This window comes from Quercus lobata, unplaced genomic scaffold (assembly GCF_001633185.2).
Source record: "Quercus lobata isolate SW786 unplaced genomic scaffold, ValleyOak3.0 Primary Assembly Scq3eQI_205, whole genome shotgun sequence".
In the NCBI taxonomy this organism is placed as follows: Eukaryota; Viridiplantae; Streptophyta; class Magnoliopsida; order Fagales; family Fagaceae; genus Quercus; species Quercus lobata.
The window spans coordinates 242,227-263,957 of NW_022154710.1; the positions used below are offsets into that span (position 1 = coordinate 242,227).

At 41.0% G+C, this 21,731-nt stretch overlaps 2 protein-coding genes across 2 annotated transcripts; one reads left to right on the forward strand and one right to left on the reverse strand.

Annotated features, from left to right (window-relative positions):
- Positions 1–417: 417 nt before the first annotated feature.
- LOC115973028 (probable disease resistance protein At5g66900) lies at positions 418–5,483 on the forward strand. The gene is made up of 5 exons (XM_031093269.1): positions 418–1,668; positions 2,413–2,810; positions 3,250–3,611; positions 4,100–4,305; positions 4,400–5,483. Exons 1-5 carry the CDS (start codon positions 705–707, stop codon positions 5,239–5,241), a joined length of 2,772 nt encoding a protein of 923 aa, XP_030949129.1. The 5' UTR covers positions 418–704; the 3' UTR covers positions 5,242–5,483.
- A 575-nt stretch (positions 5,484–6,058) lies between these two features.
- Positions 6,059–21,248, reverse strand: LOC115973029 (senescence-associated carboxylesterase 101-like). Its single transcript, XM_031093271.1, has 5 exons — positions 21,008–21,248; positions 20,484–20,847; positions 17,680–18,216; positions 17,371–17,404; positions 6,059–7,013 (listed from the first exon to the last, which is right to left on the reverse strand). Exons 1-5 carry the CDS (start codon positions 21,022–21,024, stop codon positions 6,223–6,225), a joined length of 1,743 nt encoding a protein of 580 aa, XP_030949131.1. The 5' UTR covers positions 21,025–21,248; the 3' UTR covers positions 6,059–6,222.
- Positions 21,249–21,731: the final 483 nt, after the last annotated feature.

Here is a 21,731-nt window from a genome sequence, read left to right on the forward strand (position 1 = left end):
GGTCACAGGTTCTTATTATTAGGTTGGTAAAGACAACCCTTCCTTTACGGCTTTATCACAATTGTCCTTAGGATCCATTTGGTAGCCTATTTTGAACACATTTTTAAGTATTTTAAACAACATTACACACTTTTCCACACACTTTTTCACCTACACGTATATAAAAAACATTCAAACAACATTACTCAAACTCCTCTACCAAACATCTCATAAATAACCGTCCATTTGGGTAGCCACCCAAAAAAAAAAAAAAAAAAAAAAAATCACGAAGACGACGACAACAACAACAGCAACAACAACGACCGTCCATTTATTCGTACGACAAGTAATCACAGTAGTTCCCACACCCCCCAAAAAAAAAAAAAAAAAAAACATATTAGCACTTACTTGGAAACTCCAGAAAATATCTAACTTGTTAGTCATACTGGACGGCTTGACAACAGTCACTCGAAAACACAATGAAGCATAAATTCTTCTTCTTCTTTTTTTCTCATATTGTTTTGCATCAAAGCTGAGAGAAGAACAAATTGAAGAGCTTTGAGATCAAAGCTAGCTTCTTGATCGTTCTCTCTGCACTTTCATTTGTTTGAATGAAAATCTAATTCATCCAGGCAAAAATTGGTGTCTATGTTTTTTTTTGTTGGTATGGTTCGGTAGATAGATCTGAAATTGTGTTTCTTTCTTAATTGAGGTTCCAAAGAGATATGGCTGATCTTGCTTCAGGGGGTGTTGTGGGGGCAGCTTTTGGAGAGGGATTTGCTATTTTGCACGATACAGTTAAGCATGTGGTAGGCCAAATCATCATGTTCAAATCCGAACTCAAACGCTTAGAATCCACGCTAGATGGTGTGGCACCAATGGTCCGAGAAATAGAAGAATTAAGCCAAGCTCTTAATTTCCCAGTAAAGGAAACACAGAGCTTGGTGGAACAAATGAAGAAGGGCAAGGAGCTGGTTCTCAAGTGCTCCAAAATCAAGCGTCGGAATTGGAACTATTGTGTCAAAGCCTATTCTTATTCGAACAAGCTATCCAAGTTGAACAAGGCTATTGAAAAGTTCTGTCAGGTTAATTTGATAGTACAGAACACAAGGAATGGGTTGGAGACATTGACCTTGGTGAGTCAGAACACAAAGATTGGGTTGAAGGCTTTGACAGGGGTGACTCAGAACACAGGGATTGGGTTGGATACTTTGGCCGAGGTGAATCACAACACAACGATTGGGTTGGAGACTTTGGCCGAGGTGAATCACAACACAAGGATTGGGTTGGAGACTTTGGCCGAGTTAAATCAGAACACAACGATTGGGTTGGAGACTTTGGCCGATGTGAATTACACCACAAGGGTTGGGTTGGAGACATTGGCCGAGGTGAATCACAACACAAGGATTGGATTGGAGACATTGACGGAGGTGAATGAGAACAAAAGGGCTTTGAATCTTGTTTTGAAGCATGTGGAGAGTCAGAATTCGAACATGAAGAAGAAATATGGGACATCCTCGTGTGCGGTTCCTAAACTCAGGGATTATATTGTTGGGTTTGATTTGCATTTGAAGGAGTTGAAGAGGGAGCTGTTGAAGGAAGAGGTGTCTGTGCTTATAGTGACTGCTCTTGGAGGTTGCGGGAAGACCACATTGGTCAAAATGCTTGGTTGGGATGAGGAAATTATAGGTACTTTTTCTCAAATTAAAATATGTCTAGTGAATACAATTTTTTTCATTTTTTGTTTTTCCAACTACTACCATGTCTTGATCTGAATGCTTGGTACTTTATGTTACATAATAAAAGTGATTGACACTAATAAACCCGTTTTGAATTATTGTGAAAATGTTGTGTTCATAACATTTTGCTTTAAAAAAACATGAGCAATACTTTCATTTTGGTTATTTGTAATGATAGTATTAGTATGTGGATACTTTATAGTAAAAGTAAATGGTTAGGTCATTTAAAAACAAAATACATAGAGAACTTTATTGATGAATCTTTAAATGTACCATTGCTTGATTATTATATGTTTAACCATAATTGTAACAAATGGGAATACTTCATTCAAACAGAAGATTCCAATTTATGCAAATGAATTGAACTAAGTTTTGAAACAAATATTTGGGCCATAAGGTAAGATATGGTAGGACATTTCTCAATGGTCAGAGAAGTGCTTTTGGCATATTTCATCCTTTAGAATTACTGAGAAGAGTAGTGATAAAGAAAAGATAAGGAGAAAAAAAAATGAATTTTCTTATATTCCTAATTGGTGTAGTTTTCTAGAAAATTGATTTTGTTCACTTCTTACCCTGTGGTTGGGATTGGGAATTTTGCTTATTTCACTTCACCATTATGCATGTAGTTGTATAATGTTATTAGACATGAACCATGCCTTGGTGGCAGCTTTCTAACTACATTGTGTTTGAATAGACATATATATGGGCAATATATTTTTTGTCAACGTTTCAAAAACTCCCAACCTGAAGGTCATTGTACAAAACCTATTTAGTTATAATGGTGATGAGTGCCCTGAGTTTCAAAGTGATGAAGATGCAATCAACCAGCTGGAGCAACTACTGTATCAAATTGGTCAACCCATATTGTTGATCTTGGATGATGTCTGGCCTGAATCAGAATCCCTTATTGATAAGTTCAAGTTTAATATTCCAAATTACAAGATTGTGGTGACTTCAAGAAAAGCATTTTCAAGATTTAAGTTTAGATTTCAATTAAATCCATTAGCTCATGAAGATGCAATGAGACTTTTTTGTCACTCAGCATCAATGCAAGATGGGAGCTCTTACATACTAGAAGAAGATATGGAAAAGGTACTTTGTCAGTATATATATATATATATATATATATATAAGAAATATGGTTAATTTTGTTTGTGCTTTTGCCTTTTGGGTTAAGGTGTGCATATGACCAAAGATATACATTCTATTTTTGGGTTGATGGATCCATATACCATATATACTTGCCCAAATTGTGTTTTCATACTTGCACATGCATTATATTTAAGCTTGTTTGTTTTGTTTCTGGCAAACCAATTGTCCCCAAAACCTTCTTTTTTTTTTGAGAAAGAATTGTCCCCAAAACTTGAGTGAAGACAAGGGAAAAGAAAGAAAATAAAAAAGTCATACAAAATGCATTTTCACATTTCCGAACAAACAGTGGTTTAGAGTTTAGACAAAAAACAGTCTTGACCAATATTACCCTTGTAACCTATGGATAAGAACTAATTTTCTTTGGTTCCTTGAATTGCAGATAGTAAGATACTGTGGGGGGTTGCCAATAGCCCTTGAAGTGATTGGCGGTTCACTCTGTGGGCAGCCTGTAGAGGTTTGGCAAAGTAAAGTAATGGGATGGTCTGAAGGTCATTCTATTTTTGACTCTGATAATGAGGTGCTTGCTCGTCTCCAAAAATGTCTAGACTTTTCTGCTGACAAGATCATCCTCAAAGAGTATTTCATGGACCTAGGTTCATTTCCTGAAGACCAAAGAATCCCTGCTACTGCCCTCATTGATGTTTGGACAGAATTACATGAATCAGGCAAAAACGATGTCCATGCTATTGCTAATTTGCATGAACTCAACAGTCGGAATTTGGCTAGTCTTGTTATGAAAAGGTTTGTTCAGACTTCTGATTTCTAAAGTGTGATTTTCTTGTAGGATAAGTTCTTCATTTGATCATTTCTAGTTGCTAGTTGTGATGTGATATCTCTATACATGACCTAAGGCCCAAAATATTGCATTATGTCTTCTAGCTTGATCAACTTCTGGCCACAATTGATAATATATATATACACACCAAGGATGCTAAAGGTGATTACTAAAAAGAGAAAAGGAATTTTATATCAAATGATAAACAATAAGGGGTCCAATTACTCTGCCCAATAAAAGAGGGGAATTTCAACTTTTCGTAGTCTTACCTTTTTGCTGCTTATCTTATAACCGTTTGATTTTAATTGTTACAGATAGAAACTAATTGTCTCAATCCATGTCTTTGTTATTGAATCCACAACTATGTTCGATTGCCATGGAATATATATTTTTCTTATGTGAGGACTGAAGAATTTGAATCTCTTATAAGCTTATACTTTTGGTCATTCACCAGGAAAGATGCAGAAGAGGGCAGTTACTATTACAATGAAGAATTCGTCACCCAACATGATCTTCTTAGGGAGCTAGCTATCCAATTGAGCAGCCAGAAGCCAATAATAGAAAGGACAAGACTGATTGTGGACATCAGGGAAAACAATCTGCCAGACTGGTGGATGAAACCACAACTTATCAATGCACGCTTATTATCTATCTCTACTGGTTGGTACATTTTTCTCTCTAACAAAGGCACACACACACTATGTAACGTACCAATGAGTATCTTGTCAAACCATATGGAATATTTGTTTTGCAGATGAGCAGTTTTCGTCGAGTTGGTGCAACGACATTCAAGCACCTGAAGTTGAGGCTTTAATTCTGAATTTTCGAACAACGAATTACACCTTACCTGAGTTTGTGAAGAATATGGTTAAACTCAAGGTTATGATTGTCACTAATTATGGTTTCTTTCCTGCTGAATTAAGTAATTTTCAGCTACTCAGTTCTCTCCCCAATCTAAAGAGAATTAGATTAGAGAAGGTTTCATTTTCTTCCCTTTGCAATACCCTTGTACAATTGAGGAGTTTGAAGAAAATATCTTTGTTTATGTGTAATATTGGTCAAACTTTTGGGAATTCTACTATACAAGTTTCAGATTCATTTCCAAATCTAATGGAGATAAACATTGACTATTGCAATGATTTGGTGGAATTGCCTACATGGTTGTGTGAGTTTCTCCACCTAAAAAAACTCAACATCACCAATTGTCATAAGTTGTCTGAATTGCCTGAAGAAATCGGAAAGTTGGTGAATTTAGAAGAGCTAAGGCTTAGGTCTTGTACCGAATTGTCAGAGTTGCCAGAGTCAACCAGAAGCCTCCATAAGTTACGCATTCTTGACATATCTGACTGCCTAAGCATTATCAAGTTGCCAAAACACATCGGTGAGTTGCATACATTGAAAGAGTTACACATGAAAGAGTGCTTGAGATTGCGCAAGCAGTTGCCATCATCAATTATTGATCTCAAGCAGTTGAGACTTGTGGTATGTGATGAAGAGAGGGCCAAGTTATGGGAGCCTTTTGAGGAATTCTTCTCCAATTTAAAGGTAATGAAGGCTAAGAAAGATATCAACTTGAATTGGCTTTCCAAATCATGATTTCTGAGACCTATTTCTTGAAAACTTTTGTAAATTTATCATTTTAGATTATTCTCTTCCGTTCTTTGTTTCAATTTTCTTTTTTCTTCTGTAATGATTATGAAACAAGTGGCTTAGTACACTAGAACAGGAATATTTTTTTAAGAGTTGCAGTTTTAGATATGATAATGTACCCTTTAAAAGTATTGAGACAATTTAAGGTTGAGGGATGCGAATGTGATTGTTTTCGTTGTATGGTGAAATGGAAAAAGAACTTGTAAAATTTAGTCAAAATTTTCATTAGTTGATTGAGAAAACAGTGTGACATTCTTTTTTTTTTTTTTTTTTTTTTTTTTTTTTTTTTTTTTTTTTTTTAAATAAAAATAAAAAACCTCCTTCCCGGTTTTGTAAAGAGCAAGATGAAAGAGTTTTTTTTATTTATTTTAATTTTTTTATATTTTATATATATTTTTATTTATTTTATAATTAATAGTTTAATACATTAAAATAAAATATTCTTATTGAGCGAAATTTTTTGTTAATATGGCTAATCCTAATATATGATATTGATCATTTCAAAAAATAAATTATACAATATATTCCAATGATATTACCTAATTAAACTAGTTTAGACCCTATATTTACCGAATTACAAACACGAGAAAAATCTCACACAGCTTGTACCCTTAAGTTTGTGAATCCATTTCAGTTGCAGAAGGATTGTGGGGGTGAAACTAAGACTCAAGGGTTTAGCAAATCATGAATGGTCTTGTTGAGGAGAATTATGCTCATCCAAAATGTGCTCTCATACATCCAATCCAAGTATCCAACCCAAAAATGGAAAAAGCAAGACATGAAAATTTTATAAAAATAATAAAAAAGTTGAAAAGATGATTTTCTTTAATTTACAATCTATTGGGGAATGACTTCGAAATACCATAAATGTTTGAAGGGAAGTGCACACATAAATATTGAAATATGTGATCAAAATCATATAAACCTTCAGGGAATCACCAAGCGGCCCTTAGCGTACTTGTCGTAATTCTCTTCATTATTCATTAAGCCAGTGAGATGTGAACGATAAAAAGTTCCCTTAATCTCTCTATACTCTCTCCACCATGTCATGAAGCTACTCTCAGGCAAGAAAATCTCAGAAGACACTGCATAATTTTTCATCAAACCGTATACATATTTTTCAAACTCAATCAGTTTGTTTGTTTCTTTCTCCCTATCATTTGATTCTCTGCTACTCAGCAATTTGCATGAAATGCGAGCCTCCTCAACATGTGCCCAAAAGCAAGAATCCTCTGTCAAACTTGACGCCACATTCTGTTTCTTCAATTCATTTGGACCACTTGAAGGTTTCTCCGTTTCTTTCAGCAATTGCTCCAATATTATGTAATGTTTTGACCTTCCTTGATTTATGTAGTCTTGTTTGCCTGCCTTGTAGTAATCAGCTATGTCCAATGGTTCAATCATCCTTCGATAATTTGTTCCCCCGAAGAGTGAACGGGTACGAAGGGAGGCACCTACTGTTTGAGGCCTTTTCTCTGCTTGATCAACCATTTCTTCCCAGTAACATGTGAGGAATTTCTTATGCTTTACTAGGTCAATATCACTCCTATCGACTCCGTTCTTGTATCTATCATAGTATCCATCTTTATATTCTTTAGACAACTTCTTATACTGTTCTAGATAGACCATATGCACTTTAATGTCATTCAACCCCCTGGTGGGATCAAAAGCATGCTGGTTTGAAATTGCCATCATTTTTGCCTGTTTTTCTGTCTTTGTTATTGATGATGCCGAAAATAGTATCACCAGTGAGTCACACGTTCCTCGTACGATCAAACGGCACCTGCACAACGAAAAGGAAGAACCTAGCAGAGAGTACCGGTGTGGTACCGGCCAAACACCCTCCGAAGGTCAAGTTAGAACTATTCTCACTGCTCTAGAGTGCTAGAGAGGGTAAATTATGCGTACCTTAGTTTGTGAGGATGCTTGGGCTTTTATACTAGTAGAAGGTTGACCTCTTTTCCTTGGAGTAGAAGTCCTTTCCTTATAGGAGTCCTTTTGAGCGTATTTTACGGGATCTTTTCCTTATGGGGATCCTTTAAATATTATCTAGCGTGGAAAGCAAGTAAACTTGTGCCCGGTCCGTCAGCCTCAATTTTCCTCCGTCACCTTTGTTATACCGTCAGCATTTGAGTCGTCAACCACGAAGTCAGCTGATACTATGACCGTCAGCATAAGCACCGTCTGCTACGCCCAAAGAAAAAGTATTAAACCGTCGGCTTTATGTCCGTGTGGTTTAAGCTCTCCTTTTATCCTCATCAGTTGCCCCCTACTCTACATGTTCGACGAATAAGACCGTCAGCATGTGGAGTTAGAAGATGACTAGGGAAAAATCAAATATGAACGACTCCTCGATCTTCGAGCTATTAAATGCAAGGTCACGTGGCATTCATTCGTTGGCCTCGTTTCTGGGCGCGGGCGTCGCCTCGTCTTCCGTGCGTTTTCTCTCTTGTATAAATACCACGCCCCTTCACTCATTTCATCATTTCAACCTCGCTGGTTTTTCAAGAGAGAATCCGTCACCCTTACTTCCAATTTGATCCGTCAGCTGTTATCAACACCGTCACTTTCAAGGTCGTTCCATCCATTCAAGATCTGCTTCACCTGTAAGTTCTTCTTTCCTTCTCTTCGCTTTTTTCTCCCTTTTTTATTTTTTCCTGAAAAAACAAAGTCAGTCTAGGAACTTAGAGCATATCCGTCACTTGTAGGTAGTCAGATGTCGAGTGACGCGTCGAGTGATCAGTCGTCAGTCCTCGATGGAGCGGGCTACGACGAATTCTTTGGCTCAGGTCAAGAGTCCGACGGCTTTTCTGAATCGTCAGGAAAGGAAACGTCAGCCCAGTCCCTTAGTATTGATGTAGAAGGCCAAGTTGAGGAAGTTAGGGATAAAGTGTTAAGTGAGGTTGAGGTCGAGAGGAGAGACGAGGAAATTTGTGTGGACGGGAACGGGGATGAAGGCGACGAGGAGTCGGATAGTGACGGGAGTAGGGACGAGGGTAACGAGGTTAGTAGTGACGGAAATGAGGATGAAGGTGACGACGAGTCCTGTGATGGAACTTCAGGGAGTTCTGGAGGTAACCGTCCCTTCATCCTCCCGGAGGAGTGGGCCGTCAATAAATTCCTTCCAAAGATGAGCAACAGAGTTTTTAACGAGTTGCGTACCCGTTTCCAAATCCCAGACCACATTCCTATCCGTCTCCCTAGAAAAAATGAGAAGTGTTATACAGGGAGGACTGCTGATGTGGGGATGTACGATGCCATGTTCGCTGCTGGCCTTAGATTACCACTGACGGCTTTACACCGTCTAGCGGATTTCTTGGGATTGTCCGTCAGCCAAATTGCTCCGAATGCCTGGAGGATTTTTATTGGTGCTGAGATCCTTTGGGGTCGCTTGAGTGGGGGGAACCGTCAGCTTTCGCTAGACGAGTTCTTTTATTGCTACAGACCCCAGCATAAAGTATCTGCCAAGGGGACTTACCATTTTGCTCCACGTGAGAAGAGCTTAAGATTAGTGTTTGATATGCCAGACTCCAATAGAAATTGGAAGAATAGATTTTTCTTTGTTAAAGGGACGGATTGGGTGTGCCGTCCAGGTGAGTGGGATACACTGCCTGGCGGTTATTTTGATAACACTTGGGCCTATATTAGGGAGTCAGGTTGCCCCCTTGTCTTTCTTCTTACCGTCTCTTTTCATTTATCAGGGAGTTTTCTTGAGTCCGTCTCCTTTAACACCGTCTATTCCCTTTTATTTCAGCTAGTGCTCGCCCGGAGATATCTGACGAACAAAGGGAATTTATCCGTCGGATACTTGGCATATCGCTTGAGCAACGGAAGTGTAGGGACTTGATCACCCTAGACACCCTCCATTTGTATTGTGGGGGTCCAGAGCCGACGGTTGAAGCTCGGAAGTTGGAAGAATTTTCTCGTAAACGTAAGTCGAAGCCTTACATGACCCGTCGGTTTATTTCTTTCGTCGGCTATTACTGATCCGTCAATTTATTTTGTGTAGAGATGGAAGCTGCGAAGCAAAGGGTGAGGGCCGCTGCTGCCCGTAAGAAGGAGGAGGAGAAAGCTAAGGGAAAAGAAGGAGCGTCAACCCCTCATTCCTCTTTGAAGAGTTCAGTTAAGAGGAAGGCTGACGGAAAGGACGATCCTCCTTCTAAGAAGGTAGCTGTCAGTGCAGGGGATGTGCCTTCCACGAAGTCGCCTCCCAAGTCTGGTCACGGTGCTGGGAAAGGAGTGATGACCTCTTCTGGTCCCGTCATTGAGGGACCCCGTTGCTTGCTGACCCACAAGGATTATGCTGTTGAGGGGGTAGAATCCCTCATAAAACAGACGGATCTTGACCCTTGTGCTCAGCTAGGGACGGAAGACCTGGGGGCGTCAGCTTTCTTTGACATAGCACGGGTATGCTTTTTACTTTGATTAATTTAATGTTTGCCTTGCTTTATGGCTGACGGTTGTACTTCCTTCAGGCCTTGGTTCGTGTAAAAGCACTTCAAGACCGGTGCGTGGCCAAAGAAGGCGTCGTTTCTCGGGTTAGGAGGCATAACGCCAATCTGATGGATCAGCAAGCGCAATATAAGGAGGCCGTCCGTCTCTTAAACTCAGAGCTGAAGGATGTAAAGGAGAAGTTGGGAGAGGCTGAGGGTCAGCAGAAGAAGCTTGAGGAGGAGGTTTCATCCTTACGTGCACAAGTAGAGACGGCTGGGACTGATGCGGTCCAAAAATTCAAGACAACCCAGTCATTTATTGACTCCTGCGCTGATTATTACGGCACAGGTTTCGACGATTGTCTGAGGCAGGTAGCGTCAGCTTATCCAGAGTTGGATCTATCCGGAATTACCATGGACGCCTCCGTGCCGATGACTCCTGCTCGTGAAACTGTTGCTGACAAAGGTGACAGACCTATTAGTTTGGACTCTTTGCTTAATGATGCCGGAGTTATTTTGGCTCAGCCAGCCGTCACTATTCCTGCCGAGTCTTCAGATGCGGCACAAATTGCCAAGGATAAAGCTGATGGGGTCTCCAAGGATGTTCCTGCCATTTAACCATAGCTTTTCTATTGTAATTTTTGAACAATGTTTTTAAATGTCCTTTTGTTTATTGGGCTTTTTACCTGTAACTCTATTTGCCCCTTTTTATGGCACTTGGAATTCGTCGCTTTGAACATGTATACTGATTCTAATTTCTTATGGCCCCATTTATTTGATGAGATCGTTATTTTTTTGATTTTTTAGCCCCTTTTTATCATTTCTACGGGCTTGTTGGTTTGAGAACCACGTTTGTAAGTAGGGTCTTACTTTTTCGTTAGACCGTCATCTATTGGACCGTCTGCCTTATAGGTCCGTTAGTTTTAGGACCTGGTCCATATGATGATATTTTCATCTATTGGATCGTTGACTTTGTTGGACCGTCACTTTTTTAATTTTGGTTTTTCCGGACCGTTGTTTTCTTGGCCTTAGCCTTGACGTTTTTGACACCTTTATTAGTCCGTCAGTTTTAGGACCTGGTCCATATGATGATATTTTCATCCACTAGACCGTCAGCTTTTTAAGCCTGGTGTATCTAACACCTTCATTAGTCCTTAGTTTTTTAGGACTTCGTCCATTTGATGATCGCTTCATCTTTTGGACCGTCGGCTTATTAGATTTCCCGGACCGTTGGCCTTAGACTTGATTTCTCTGACATCTTTTTTGGCCCGTCAGCTTTTTAAGCTTTGGTGTATTTAACACCTTCATTAGTCCTTAGTTTTTTAGGACTTCGTCCATTTGATGATTGTTTCATCTTTTGGACCGTCGGTTTTTTAGATTTCCCGGACCGTTGGCCTTAGCCTTGATGTCTCTGACATCTTTTTTGGTTCGTCAGCTTTTTAAGCTTTGGTGTATTTAACACCTTCATTAGTCCTTAGTTTTTTAGGACTTCGTCCATACGATGATTGTTTCATCTTTTGGACCGTCGGCCTTAGCCTTGATGTCTTTGACGTCTTTTTGGTCCGTATGTTATGGACTTAGCGGTTTTGGCCGCGAACCTAGTAGACCGTAGAAGAAATACACTTCAGTAATTTCTGAAAAACTCCTCTTATTGTCATGCATTCAAATGAAAGTAATTAAAACCAAATCCTGCCCCTTGGGCTAAAAAGAAGAATTGTTGCAAAAGATTAAAGTAAATGATAGTTATGAGGAGTGAGACTAAAGTCTTGCTGGAATGTAAAATAAAAAATTGAACTTTGTGCTGTCGCTCCTACTGGTAGTATCTTCGTAGGTGCTCGGTGTTCCACGGGTGCGGCAGTTTCTTTCCTTCCAATGTCTCTAGATGGTATGTGCCTTTCCTTAGCCACGACGTAACTCTGTAGGGTCCTTCCCAATTGGGGCCGAGTTTCCCTTGGGTAGGGTCCCTAGCGGCGCCCATGACCTTTCTAAGAACAAGGTCTCCAACCTGGAAGTCCCTGTGTCGAACCCGAGAGTTGTAGTGTTTAGCCATACGGTCCTGGTATCGAGCGAGCCTTTGTTCTGCTATTGCCCTGATTTCGTCTATTAGGTCCAGCTGTAGTCGCATGGCCTCATCATTTTTGTTTTCGTCGTGGTTGTGCACCCTGTAGCTTGTGAGCCCAACTTCTGCTGGAATGACCGCTTCATTTCCATATGTCAGTCGGAATGGTGTTTCTCCTGTGGGTGTCCTTGCTGTCGTCCTGTAAGCCCATAATATGCTTGGCAATTCATCGGGCCATATACCCTTTGCCCCCTCGAGCCGGGTCTTGATAATTTTGAGCAAGGATCGGTTCGTTACTTCGACTTGGCCATTAGCCTGAGGGTGGGCGGGGGAGGAATAGTGGTTCTTTATTCCTAGTTGTGAGCAGAAATCTCGAAAGGGGTCGTTGTCGAATTGCCGTCCGTTGTCCGAGACGAAGACTCTAGGAATGCCAAACCTGCATATGATACATCTCCAAACAAAGCTTCGTACGTTTTTCTCCGTGATTGTGGCCAATGCTTCAGCTTCCACCCATTTTGTGAAATAGTCGATGCCTACCGCCAGGAACTTTAGCTGTCGTGCTGCTGTAGGGAAGGGTCCCATGATATCTAAGCCCCACTGTGCGAACGGCCATGGGGCCGTCATTGGGGTCAGCTCTTCGGTTGGTTGCCTAATAATGTTGCTGAACCTTTGGCACTTGTCGTAGGCCCTGACATAGGCTTCGGCGTCCTTCTGCATAGTGGGCCAATAGTATCCTGCTCGCACAAGCTTGTGTACCAACGATTTGGTCCCTGAGTGGTTTCCGCAGATTCCTTCATGCACCTCTCTCATGACATAGTCTGCCTCTTCCACACCCAAGCATCTTAGATATGGTCGGGAGAAACCTCTTTTGTAAAGGACATCTTTTATCAAGACGAACCTCGCTGCCTGGACCTTAAGTCTTCTTGCGGCTTCCTTTTCGTCTAGTAAGACCCCGTCCCTCAAGTATGAAACTAACGGCGTCGTCCAGCTTTTGTCGGAGCATATTTCCTGCATGTTGCTGAGGTCTATTAGCGGAGAAAGCTGTATGAAGGAGAGTACATTACCAGGGATGACCATTTGTTCTGCTGAGGCGGCTTTCGCTAGGCGATCGGCCCGCTCGTTTTCTTCTCTAGGGATTTGGACAACTTTAGCTTCTAGGTCAGCCACTCTCGCTTTTACTTCACCAAGGTACTTCTTCATCTTTTCGCCCTTGCACTCATAGTCTCCATTGATTTGGTTAGTGACGACCTGTGAATCGCAGTAGATGACTACCCTCGCGGCTCCTGCTGCTTTGGCAAGGTCGAGCCCTGCTATCAGAGCCTCATACTCTGATTCATTGTTGGTGGCAGGGAAGTCGAGACGGACCATACATTCGATGGTGTCCCCTTCGGGCGATAATAGCACAATGCCGGCCCCTGCGGCTTGCTTGTTGGATGACCCGTCCGTATATATACTCCATTGAGGGGACTCTGCTGCTTCCTTGTCTTCATCATGAGTGAACTCAGCTATAAAGTCGGCGACGACCTGTCCCTTGATGGCAGTCCGCGGGCGGTACTGAATATCAAATTCGCTCAGTTCTATAGCCCATAATGCCAATCGTCCCGCGGCCTCGGGACTGCTCATTGCTCGCCTTAAAGGCTTATCGGTCAAAACGTTCACCGTGTGGGCTTGGAAGTACGGTTTGAGCTTGCGGGCTGCCGTGATCAATGCCAGGGCAAGTTTTTCCATGGGCGGGTATCTTTCTTCGGCCCCATGAAGCGCTCGGCTTGCGTAGTACACGGGCTTTTGTACTTTCTCCTCTTCTCTGATCAGGGCCGCGCTAACTGCCGCGGGGGAGACGGCTAGATAGAGAAAAAGCTCTTCTCCTGGCTGCGACGGGCTTAGTAATGGTGGGGAGGAAAGGTAAACCTTCAGTTCTTCGAACGCTTACTGGCATTCGTCAGTCCACTCGAAGGACTTCTTCAATGTTCGGAAGAAGGGTAAACACTTGTCCGTAGCCCTTGACACGAACCTGTTTAGTGCCGCTATCTTTCCGTTGAGGCTTTGTACCTCCTTCACATTTCTTGGTGGTGCCATATCCAGGATGGCCTGGATCTTGTCCGGATTTGCTTCGATGCCCCTCTGAGACACCATGAATCCTAAGAATTTTCCTGCCGTTACTCCAAAGGCACACTTTCCTGGATTGAGCTTCATATTGTAGGAGCGAAGTGTGTCGAATGTTTCTTTGAGATCTCCTAGATGATCTTCCTCCTTTCGGCTTTTCACCAACATGTCGTCCACATAGACTTGGACATTCCTCCCAATCTGCTGCGCGAACATTTTGTTCATGAGTCTCTGGTACGTTGCGCCTGCGTTTTTTAGGCCGAAGGGCATCACCTTGTAACAGAAGAGGCCTTGGCTGGTTACGAACGACGTTTTCTCTTGGTCGGCTTCATGCATTCGGATTTGGTTGTACCCCGAGAAGGCGTCCATAAAGCTCAGCAGCTGGTGTCGAGCCGTGGAGTCTACTAGGATATCGACCCTCGGGAGGGGGTAGCTATCCTTGGGGCAGGCCTTATTGAGATCGGTGAAGTCCACGCACATCCGCCATTTCCCGCTCGCCTTCTTGACCATCACCACATTTGCTAACCAGTCGGGATAGTATACTTCTCTAATAAAACTTGCTTCCCGTAACTTTCTGACTTCTTCTGCTATGGCTCGGTCTCGCTCGGGGGCAAACACTCTTTTCTTCTGTCTGATAGGTGGAAAGGCGGGCGATACGTTCAACCTATACACCATGACTGAAGGATCTATTCCCGGCATATCTTCATGATCCCACGCGAATACGTCCCGATTGCGTCTGAGGAAGGTTACGAGCTCCTGACGGATCGTGGTGTTAGCGAGCGTTCCAATTTTGGTCGTTCGACTAGGATCGGAATTGTCAAGGGGTATCTCTTCCAACTTCTCGACCGGCTCTGTTACCGTCCGGCGCTCTTCTATGCTTAAAGCCTGAACCTGATCCTCCATTTCCATCATGGCTATGTAGCATTCGCGTGCGGCCATCTGACTCCCGCGCAGTTCGCCTACTCCGTAATCAGTCGGGAACTTGATCATTAGGTGATAGGTGGAGGTTACTGCTTTCCATGAGTTGAGCGTGGGTCGCCCGAGGATAGCGTTGTAGGCTGATGAGCAATCGACCACCAAGAATGTCACGTCCCTGGCTATTTGTCGAGGGTAGTCGCCTACAATGACGGATAATGTGACTGCGCCTAATGGGAATACCCGGCTCCCGCCGAAGCCAACAAGCGGGGCGTTGGTTGGGATCAACCGCTCTCTGTCGATCCTCATCTGCTGGAACGCTGTATAGTATAGAATATCCGCTGAACTGCCATTGTCGACCAGCACCCGGTGCATGTTGTAGTCCCCCACACGCAGGCTGACGACGAGCGCATCGTCATGTGGATGGTGAGGGCGTTGCGCGTCTTCCTCTGAGAATCCGATTATGGGACCTTCTCTCCGTGCTATCTTCGGCACGACTCCCGTCAGCTGAACATTTTGTACCATCCGAAGATAGGTCTTGCGGGCTTTCTTGGATGACCCGGCGGCAGCCGTTCCTCCTACGATCATCCTGATATCCCCGATCGGAGGCCTCGGTCGCTCATTGTCCCGTCGGGGGTGCTGGTCTTGTGCGGGGGGATCCGCTCTCTCCTTGCTAACGAATCTCTGCAGCTTTCCTTGTCTGATAAGGGCCTCAATCTGCTGCTTGAGGTCATAGCAATCAGCCGTGTCGTGGCCGTGGTCGCGGTGGAAACGGCAATACTTATCCCTGGAACGTTTGTTGGGGTCGCTTTTCAGTTTTCCTGGGAACGTCAGAGCCTCTTCGTCCTTGATTTGCATAAGGACTTGATCCACCGGGGCTGTTAGCGGAGTGAAGCTTGTGAACCTTCCCCCCATTGGTCTAGGGCGTCTTTCTTCCCTCCGGTCTCCTGTTCTTGTCTTCTTGCGGCCTTGGTCTTGCCGATTGTCTTCTTGTCGTTCTCTTTTCCTGGGCTTTTCTTCCCGAGCTAATAGGGCATCTTCAGCGTTCATATACTTCGTGGCGCGGTAAAGCACTTCCGACATGGTCTTAGGGTCGTTTTTGTATAGGGAAAACAAAAACTTTCCCTTCTTCAAGCCATTCGTGAATGCCGCAACAAGGATCTTATCGTCGGCTTCATCGACTGAGAGTGCCTCTTTGTTGAAGCGGGAGATGTAAGCCCTTAAAGTTTCATCTTCTCGCTGTTTCATGCTCATCAAGCACGCTGTAGACTTCTTGTATCGATGGCCTCCAATGAAGTGTGCGGTAAACTGAGCGCTGAGCTCTTTGAAGGTGCCGATGGAGTTTGGTGCCAGTCGGCTGAACCAAATTCTCGCTGCGCCCTTCAGTGTTGTAGGGAAGGCCCTACACATGATGGCGTCCGCTACTCCTTGAAGGTGCATTAGGGTCTTGAAGGTCTCCAGGTGGTCCAGCGGGTCCTTGACCCCGTCATAACTGTCTATCTGTGGCATGCGGAATTTGCTTGGTAAAGGGTAGGAGTTGACGGTGGCGGTGAACGGCGAGTCAGTTCGGTTGACAAGGTCGTCCAGGTCGCTTGATACTCGTCCCTTGAGAGCATTCATCATGACCTCCATTTGTTCCTTCATGGCCTGCATCTCCGCGATAACAAGTGGCGGAGCAATCTCTGCGAGGGAGGGGATGCTCGTGTTCTGCCGTTCTGGTTTGCTCGGGGCGTTGCTGGCCTGGGGGCCTTCCTGATTTCTCCTGTCGGCGCTAGTTCCCTCTTGATCTGCTCCTTGGTTGTTGGGGGCTGCATTCTTCTGTCTCAGTTGCTCTTCTAGGTCGTGATTTTGTTTGGTGAGGCGCTTTACGGCAGCGGCGAGTGTCCTCACCTGTCTTTCAAGAGCAGTCGTAGGGGCTTCTTCTTCTTGAGCGTCGTTGGTAGTCGCCATTGAGCGAGTGAGTACCATGTAACTCTTTTGTCTAGGAAGCGAGAACGTGCTACGCTTCCCACAGACGGCGCCAACTGATGATGCCGAAAATAGTATCACCAGTGAGTCACACGTTCCTCGTACGATCAAACGGCACCTGCACAACGAAAAGGAAGAACCTAGCAGAGAGTACCGGTGTGGTACCGGCCAAACACCCTCCGAAGGTCAAGTTAGAACTATTCTCACTGCTCTAGAGTGCTAGAGAGGGTAAATTATGCGTACCTTAGTTTGTGAGGATGCTTGGGCTTTTATACTAGTAGAAGGTTGACCTCTTTACCTTGGAGTAGAAGTCCTTTCCTTATAGGAGTCCTTTTGAGCGTATTTTACGGGATCTTTTCCTTATGGGGATCCTTTAAATATTATCTAGCGTGGAAAGCAAGTAAACTTGTGCCCGGTCCGTCAGCCTCAATTTTCCTCCGTCACCTTTGTTATACCGTCAGCATTTGAGTCGTCAACCACGGAGTCAGCTGATACTATGACCGTCAGCATAAGCACCGTCTGCTACGCCCAAAGAAAAGGTATTAAACCGTCGGCTTTATGTCCGTGTGGTTTAAGCTCTCCTTTTATCCTCATCAGTTATGATAATGTTGATGTCAACGTTTTGCTGTTGCTGCAATAACTTGTAAATATGAGTTGGGCTAGAAGGGGTGTTTTGAAAGATCACAAGGACATAGACAAAGACTTCAAATTGTAGTAATGTTTATCCATGTAAGAAAAAATAAAGGCTTTGGTTCGTTATTAATACTTAATCCTTAAGTATTTCATTCATTACATTATTCTATTTAGTGTATTGCCTAGGTATAACATTATCTGTATCATAAAATGACATAGCTCAAATAAGTATTCTAATTATATACAATCCAAAAAGAGTTGTAACTGAGTTACCTGTGATTGCACCAGTCCGATTGTTACTAGTTGTGTAATAATGCCTGCTCGTAATGGTGTTGTAGTCCAATCAATTAAGGACTCATCATCTGTAGTATCCTTGCAAATTACCTTACGGTTGAGATCCTTCACAAATGTTCCATAGGACTCGAAAACTTTATTAGGATCTTGATTTTCAAGAGTCCCTAAATTGGTTGTTGTCAACAACTCCAAAATTGTATGATGGTCCTCAAAACAAGAACAACCCAGCTTTGAACAGAAGAGAAATGTGCCAAAAGGTTGGTAACCGTTAATTAAGACTCTGGGAACTAGATCTTGGTCAGAAACTACATGCAAAAAGCAAGAGTTCCATGCTGCATATTTAGATATGGCTTCTTGCAGGTTCTCATCACCAATAAGGGGTGAACCAAAAGTGATGCAAAGTGGGCCTTTGGTTTTTGAAAAATTGAATTTTTCTAGTAGTGATAAGGTGAATAGAGTGGCAACAGATCCTCCCAAAGAGTTTCCGGTGATAATTAAAGGTTTGGAATTGTCAATCTGCATTATGATATGAATCTTACAGTGTTAATAACTAGCCTTGTCAAATTCTCATAGTTCAATAAAAATTACATAACATATTGTACATGTTGTTAAATGTTATTATGCATGACATGGTAACTATGAATGTTAGTCACCAACTCCGTGTGATTCAAAGGAAATATAGGCATACAATTATGTCAAAACTAATAAATATAACTTCCTAATGTATTCGAAATATATGACTTCAGCTCAATGATACATTATCTAAACCTAATAATATTACTACCAAATTAAGTTTGCATAAATTAATATTAAAATCTTCATACTAATAAGAAATTCAACTTTTGAAATTAATCTTACAATAGCAAGTGGGGAGCTGCTTGGAATGGTAGAAAATTGTAGTAAAGATTTTACCCCTTTGAACCATGTTGCACGAAAACTTACAATCTGACTAACATGTGAAAATAAGCTTAGAGACATATGTCTTTTACCTTATTTGATTTGTTCCATTTGACTTAATCTAACAAATGCTCCAACTAAACTATATTTTGGATATGATCATAAAAACAAAAACCCCTAATTTTATTTACAATGTCAACTTGATTTACTATAGAATCTATTAGATTAAAGAGAGGATAATACAATATAAAAAGAGATAAAATGTATATAAATTAAATTATAATGTCAAAAGTCATGAGTATATAAAGTCAAAGAATATACTATTCAATAATAATTAATCATTCTTAACGGTTGACACCATCAGCAAGAACGGGGAGGTGAATTGATTTACAATGTCAAAAGCCATGAGTATACTGAGTCAAGAATGACACCATTGACATGGAAGAGAGAGAGAGAGAGAGAGAGAGAGAGATATGAAAGAAGCCCATTAGAGAATGAACAAATCAAAGTAAGACTACAGACCAAGTCAATCAAAATGAACAAAACTTACAATTTCAACGAACCTAATTAAGCACAAATATCATAATTTAATATAAAAAACACAATTATAAAAATAAAACAATCTTGAAATTGAGAATGCTAGAAGTAGAAAGCTTATGACATTGGAATTCTATCTAGAACAGATATGTAAATGATTATACTCTTATCTTGTTGGCCTTTAAAAATCAAACTTTTTAAAAAGACAAATACCAACAAAAACAATTCAAATGCAAAAAGACCCCATTGGTTGGGTTTAGGTTGAGCTATCAATTTTGTATTATTTCGATTTTTAACCGGAAGTTTGAAAATTGTTCAAATTAACCTCTATTTGATTTTTGTTAACTATAATTAATAAAAAAAAATGGTTATATAGTGTGCACATGACCACTTAACACATCGATAATACAAAATTGGTCCCCCCCACCCCCAAACTTAGGTTGCGTTTGGATTGGGCGTTTTCTGCCCAATCCTGCGTTTGCGTTTTTTCAAAACGTTTTTTTTTTTTTTTTTTTTTTTTTTTTTTTTTTTCACGCGTTTTGGGGCGTTTTGGGTGTTGCGGCTACTGTTCATATACTGTTCAATGAACAGTAGCCGCAAACTTTGACTTTTCAAATTTTTTTGGACCAATCACAGCACATCGTGTACTGTTCACGGATCCACAAATTTTACTTTTCAGTAACTTTTTCATTAAAAATGGGTCCCACGATACTATTCACACATTTAAAAATTATTTCGCTACAGTGTTTTTCAGTTTTCAGTTTCAGTTTTCAGCTGTATCCAAACGGACCCTTAATATATTATTGGGTTACAGATCAATACATTCGAAAAATACAGAAATATATGAAAAAAAATCGGAGTATTAAATAAATAATTAATAATCAAATATCAATCAATCCTCACGAAAAAAAAAAAAATAGTGGTTGACATCTCAAGTATTCACGAGATATTATTTTTGTCATATCAATTATCACTTATCCGACATCATATCAAGGATATTTTTAAAAGTTTAGAAGTAGATAATAATTATTAATTAATATCAATAATATTTGCAGATAAAAAAATAATAATAATAACAATAATAGCTAGTACTTCACAAATGAGTACTACCAACTACCAACAACTCTGTTTCTGAAATAAATGAATAAAAAAAGTAGCTTGTATCAATTTATAAAGATATTTTGGGCAATGATATATTGTTCAGGCAGTTCGTTACTTATGACCTACGGTTGAATTAGAGACTTAACTGCTTGATCTTTTGACAAGTTTACAAGTGCTATGACCAAAACTAAAAATTTATAATTTAAAAAAAAAAAAAAAAAAGAACTTTTCAGAGTATAGAGAGGTACCTCAAATTTTGGGAGCACGCCAAAAATGGATTTAAAAAGCTGAAATGCAGGTTCGTTAATGGAGAAACTTGGGTCCTTGGTTTTGGGGCACAGGAAATCAAAGAAAGGAAAAGACCCCTTAAAAGTTGAAGATGAAACTAAATTTCCTCCTCCACCGCCCTGAACGGAGTCTTTGCTACTAGAGGGCCAAGTGAAAAACGCTATAATGGTATAGTTTGGTAGTTCATAAACTTTGAATCTCACGAAGGAAGATGGTCCTTCATTCTGACTAATTTCTGAGTATAGACTCCAAATTGCAGTCCATGCATCGTGCAAGATATCATGGGTCACCACGAAATTTGCCAACTCTAAACCACTGCTATACCTGCCATCATGAATCATAGGAAAAATTAGCTAACATATGATGATGCATCAAGTTTCTTGGTCAAGAAACAAAGTTTAAAGGAAGAGGGAAAGAGACAGAGTGAAGGAAAACAAAGACAAACAAATAAGGAAAGAAGAAATGATTTGCGTTACAAACTTACAATTGAGTTTTGCTCATCCTCGCGAATCTCGATCTATTGCTTTGTTAGATCAGCTCTAGAAAAAGATCAGCCACAGGACTAGTTGTGCAACACTCTTTGCTAGTTATAACAATGATGAGAATCAAAGCCAATGTTAATCCATGGTCTCAGAAGAGAAACTTCGTAGGAAAGAACTAAAAAGCATCACAAGACTACAAGTCAATGTCTATATTCTACCTATAGAATATATTTTTATTCATATGTTCTTCGTCATTCTCCAACTTGCTCTGGCCCATTACCCTTTATTTCTTTGGGCTTTTAAAATACCATACCATTTAAAAAAAAAAAAAAAATTGGGAAAGGAAAGGATTAAAAAACCATACTTTTTTTTAATACATTTTTGGTGACTTGAGTTGAGTGTATAGTTAAGTTAACTCATATTTTGGTAGGTTACAGTGAGGGTAAACCATAATTTATATTATTTGTATACACATGGCCACCCCTTGTTGTATACAAATTCTAGTTTAATGAAATAAGAAAAATTGAAGATGGTTTATCATTGTTTTTCAATTTTTATAGTGAAGAAAAGAAGTAGGGGAAGGATGAACCTAGACTTATGAGAGCCCATCATCTTTCATTCTCTCATTAATGGAACTTAATCGGTATGAAAAAATAGAGAGAAAATAGTATAAATAAGTAATTTTGACATTTTCACTCCAACATCTTTTCTTTTTTTAATAATCGG